Here is a 5,071-nt window from a genome sequence, read left to right as displayed (position 1 = left end):
TCCACCATCAAATCAGTTCTAGCCGAGGAGGTGGGCATTGTCATTAGATGATCACAACATATCTCTCTTAATGCATGATCATCTCTTGATTACATGTACCTACACTAGTCTTAGATGTTTCTTATTCCTTGGTATATCTATGGTATATTATATCAATTGTGGTCTCATAGGTCTTTAGTAGACATTAATATTAATTTCTTCATCTCTCACTCACACACACAACATTTAGGGGATTCTCTCTCTCTCTCTCTCTCTCTCTCTCTCTCTCTCTCTCTCTCACACACACACACACACACATTTAGGGGATTCTCACTCTCTCTCACACACACCCCCCACTCTCTCTCTCTCTCTCTCTCTCTCTCTCTCTCTCTCTCCCACCTCCCAATCGACAAGTGTAGCACCCACAAAGATGTAAATCAACTCTATTAGGCGTGCGACAAGCTTAGCGTTACGTTAAGAGTATTGCTAGCATCGAAACAATCGTCCGGCAGCAGAGAACACACCCAGCACTGGGCCGTCCACTAGAAAAAAAGACTCACCAGCTTCACTAATCTTAATGAAATGATCGGAATCCAAGCATAATTTGCACTCTTGATGCTGTTTTTGCCCTTAATTTTGAAGCTGATTAAAAGGGTACTGTTTTGCCGATGCATTTAATCCTTGGAAAGATCAACTCCATTGGGTCCTTAAGCTAGGTTAACACCACAAAATTATGAGCATTTGCCATATATCTGAACCTTTGTGAGGCCCTGCAAGCAAGCATGTGGAAGATTAAATTGCTCAAGCCAAGCTTATCATAAGTTGCAGGATCCCATGTATCAACAAATTACTACTAATCAAGCATTATAAGGTCCAGTTGCCATTGTCAGTTGTGTGGATTAGCATACCAACAACCTATTAGCATTGCTTTTACTACAAATTATGCCAGAGATTTAAGTCAGTTGCCATTGTCAGTTGTGTGGATTAGTCTACCAACAACCTATTAGCATTGCTTTTACAACAAATTATGCCAGAGATTTAAGTCAGTTGCCATTGTCAGTTGTGTGGATTAGTCTACCAACAACCTATTAGCATTGCTTTTACAACAAATTATTCAAGAGATTTAAGTCTTTGATAAGATTAGAATTTGCAAACAACATTCATTGCCTTTAATGGCACAAGGCAAGGACCACATATGGGGGGGTTTACCACTAGAGGCATCTCAAGATGAGTCCATGCTGGATGATGACCTGGCCTTGGCAAGGTTCCTTGGGAGCAAGAGGATATCACTGAAGAAGAGAGAGGACATACAGAAGAGGTGGCTACTGGCTTTCAATATCGATAATTCGGATAATGATAGTATGATTAGTAATGGACAAGGGCTCAAAAGGAAGGAGTACATGGACTTTGGGTGCATGCTTTGCAGCACAAAGCTCTTTTACAGGGCACTCTATGTGGTCTTTGTTGCCGCCCTCCTCGTCGGCTTCGTCTTGCTCCTTGTCACCCTCCTCCCCAAACATCAGCCTCCCCTTCCCATCCCTGATAACTTCACCCTTGCCCTCCAAAAGGCCCTCCTATTCTTTGATGCCCAAAAATGTAAGAACCTTCTTAAATTTTGTTAATCAACCTGACCTCTTTCTTCATAACTAAGTACTTCAGCATTTGACATCGTTTTTCTTTTTTCACAGAGAGAGGGAGAGATGATACATAGCATTTAATCATAGACATTGATCACATCCATAAGTGATATGAAGAGCTCCTTCGCCACGAGGCTACACGCCCGTGGACAAGCATTTCAAAGTCTTATAACTATTCATTGTATTTTGCAGCAGGAGTGCTTCCAGAAAATTACATCATCAAATATAGAAGAAGCTCAGGCCTACAAGATGGTGTTTTGGCTGGGGGGTCATCAGTGAACTTAACAGGGGGCTTCTACGACTCTGGCAGCCAAGTGAAGTTTGGATTTCCAGCAGCCTTTGCCACCACCCTTCTAAGCTGGAGTGTGATTGAGTACAGTGCAAAGTACAAGGATGCAGGAGAGCTTGACCATGTCAAGGACATCATCAAATGGAGCACAGACTACCTCCTCAAAACCTTCAATCGCTCTGCTGCCAACGTCCAACACTTATATGCTCAGGTTCTTGGCATGGATTTTACATTAGGGTCCTGCCATGGATGTCCAATGCAATGGTTTTGATCTGAAGATTGGTTTGCAGGTTGGTGAAAGTAGCATCTCCACTCCACCAGCAGAGAATGATGGCTACTGTTGGCAGAGGCCAGAAGATATGAAGTACCCAAGAGTGGTGGCTACATGCACGTCCGCACCGGAGCTTGGCGCCGAGACAGCCGCGGCATTGGCAGCGGCCTCCATTGTTTTCAAAACTGACAAGCAATATGCCACAAGCTTGATACAAGGAGCCGAGAAAATCTTCGCATTCTCTACAGACCCTAAGAAAACGGTAAACTACACTGCAGGTGGAGCTTCTGATGCTGCGTCGTTTTACCCATCTTCTGGATACCATGATGAGCACATATGGGCTGCCACATGGCTTTTCTTTGCAACTGGAAATTGGAGCTATCTCAACTTTGCTATTGATGAAAAGCTCATGAATCCAGCACAGTTAGATTACACAAATGGGGATGCTTATGGAGTTTTTGATTGGGACAACAAGCTACTTGGAGCTCAAGTAAGGGAACATGTCTATATGGGTACTTGATTAATCTACTCCATTGATGATTATCATGAATTTTATCAATCAGATTTTGTTCAGATTTCTTCAAAGGTTTCTAGGAAATGAGAGATTATCTCACAAAGATGCTCAAGAGGTTTTGTATTGATAATAACAGTTGCTATTAACGCGGCTCCTCATCTTGATGGATCCTGGAGTGGCTGCATTGAGAACTTTTCACGAGTACACAAATACAATAATGTGCCTCTATTTACCCAAGTTTCAGAGATTTCCAGTGACAGAAGGTAGGGTGCTAAACCCCGGCTCGCAAAACAAAACAAAGCAAACAAATTTCTTGATTATAAATGTTTCATGTAATGATCCAAGAAAGTAGTCAAGATTGGCTTTCTGTGTTTCATCCGCTGGAGTGTTGTAAACAACGAGCGCGTTGCGTGCATGTGTGTGCACACGCAGGTGCATACAAACATGTATATGTATATCAGACATACATATATATGTATGCATATAAACATACAGATAACATGTAAATATACATATACATATATATATACACATACATATACATGTACATGTACACGTATGTATGTATGTGATTATATGTACATATGCCCCATATGTGAGTGTATTGTCTGATTGATGTTTATCATCATTGCTATTGCAGGAGGGCTGGTTCTTTTCAAGGGCATCAATGCAACAGCTCACCTTGATTACACAGTGACTGCTGCCTTTCTGTCTGCACTGTATGCTGACTACATGCAAGCAGCTGACATTCCGGGATGGGATTGCGGCGACAATTTCTTTACTCATGAAACACTCAGAGACTTCTCATTATCACAGGCATGTGACTGAATTTGTCTCATTATGCAATCTGATCAGTATCTGATTTGAAGCCCATTGAAAGGAAATGTGTTTTCCTGTTGGGCAGGTGGAGTACATTCTAGGAAAGAATCCAGAAGGGATGAGCTACCTGGTAGGCTATGGCGCCAAGTACCCTCAATTTGTACACCACAGGGCAGCTTCCATACCATCAAACGGCATCTACTATGACTGCAGAGGGGGGTTCACATGGAGGGACAGCGCGAAGGCCAACCCCAACACACTGGAAGGTGCCCTTGTTGGGGGTCCAGATGCACATGACAGGTTCAATGACACTCGAGGAGGGGCGAGCAGCACAGAGCCCAAGATTGCTAGGAATGCAGGGCTTGTGGCGGCGCTCGTGGGCGCTGCTTCTGGCTCGTCTTCCTCCTTGAAGGCGGCAGTGGACCGCAACACCCTCTTCTCCTCTCTGCATCTTTCTCCCCCTCCCCCTGACACAAACACATGATATATTAAATCACTCCTAAGCTAGCAATTGTCCCCAAAAAAAAAAAAAAGTGATCTATTGTTGGTGGGTTTTGGCCATATGATCCTCCACCAAGGCTCCTTCAGTCATAGGAATAGGTGTGAGCTCTTGTGCATGAAGCCCTCAGTCTAGTGTCTAACCTTCCATTACCATACATATACAACACCCCCAATGGCCTTCAGTGAGTCGTAAACGTCCATGTGCGTGCACTCAAGCTGAACACTACTTTACTTAGGAAAATAACAGCACATAGCCCATTGGTGGGCATTATCGAGTCAAAATCTAAAATGACTACTGTCAGTGGGCACTTGCCCAAGTGGCTCAGCTCATCACGACCCACCATAACCAAGAGGTCATGGTTTAAGCCATGACACCGTAGGGTTGTGTGTGTTAGTGGTGTGGCTTCTAGCTTGGCTACATCCCTCGAAAGGGGGCTTTCGAGAAAATATATATATATATATATATATAATGACCATGGTTGTACCATTTTCCAAGTGCTTATATAAGAAGTCAAATTTGATTTGGTTCGCATTTCCAGTTATGCTATTGAAAATGTATTCGAACTTCGTGCTATCCAAATCTAGTGGGAACTTCCTTGTTGAGAAATACAAGTGATAACACTATACATTGTGAGAGTGAGGAGGAGTCTGCACCTTAGAGATGAATTGAATCAAAGGTCAAAATTGTCAAAGGTTAATTATAAGTGGTGAGTGTAAAAGGTGGAAATCATAGATCCCATATGACATAAATAATGATGTGTAAAAGGTGTGTCTCTTAGGGATAGATAAGGGCAAGTGTCCCTTGGAAGGTGGAAAATGCCAAAATGAATGTGGATGTACTTTTCATGGCTATTTAAAAGGCCCAAATCAATGCAATTGTGAGTGAATTTTCAATGAGAATTAGACTCTTGTTTTTTATACTTATTTTATGCATTCCTTGATCTCTATTAGTGCTAGTTATCCTTCTTAATCAAATATTGCCATGTTGATTTGCTATGAGCCTCCTTAGCTTAGCAATTTTTCACTTGGTATCAAAGCTAACTAGGGTAGGATTAGGAGCT

At 42.5% G+C, this 5,071-nt stretch overlaps 1 protein-coding gene across 1 annotated transcript; it reads left to right on the top strand.

Annotated features, from left to right (window-relative positions):
- Positions 1 to 626: 626 nt before the first annotated feature.
- Positions 627 to 4,415, top strand: LOC147611427 (endoglucanase 9-like). The gene is made up of 6 exons (XM_086784961.1): positions 627 to 1,575; positions 1,809 to 2,116; positions 2,196 to 2,666; positions 2,827 to 2,953; positions 3,331 to 3,506; positions 3,595 to 4,415. The coding sequence occupies exons 1-6, from the start codon at positions 1,152 to 1,154 to the stop codon at positions 3,991 to 3,993; spliced, it is 1,905 nt and encodes a 634-aa protein (XP_086641087.1). The 5' UTR covers positions 627 to 1,151; the 3' UTR covers positions 3,994 to 4,415.
- The last annotated feature ends 656 nt before the right edge of the window (positions 4,416 to 5,071 follow it).

Source organism: Cibotium barometz, chromosome 47 (assembly GCF_041138505.1).
Source record: "Cibotium barometz isolate CiBa-2024 chromosome 47, ASM4113850v1, whole genome shotgun sequence".
NCBI lineage: Eukaryota > Viridiplantae > Streptophyta > Polypodiopsida > Cyatheales > Cibotiaceae > Cibotium > Cibotium barometz.
This window is presented reverse-complemented; position numbering and strand designations above follow the sequence as displayed.

What these genes read in the sequence shown, in the direction of transcription:
- LOC147611427 (XM_086784961.1), top strand. Translation starts at nt 1,152, where the DNA reads ATGGCACAAGGCAAGGACCACATATGGGGGGGTTTACCACTAGAGGCA. An exon ending in TCCAACACTTATATGCTCAG is followed by an intron (nt 2,117 to 2,195) that starts GTTCTTGGCATG and finishes ATTGGTTTGCAG; the next exon opens with GTTGGTGAAAGTAGCATCTC. An exon ending in ACAAGCTACTTGGAGCTCAA is followed by an intron (nt 2,667 to 2,826) that starts GTAAGGGAACAT and finishes TGATAATAACAG; the next exon opens with TTGCTATTAACGCGGCTCCT.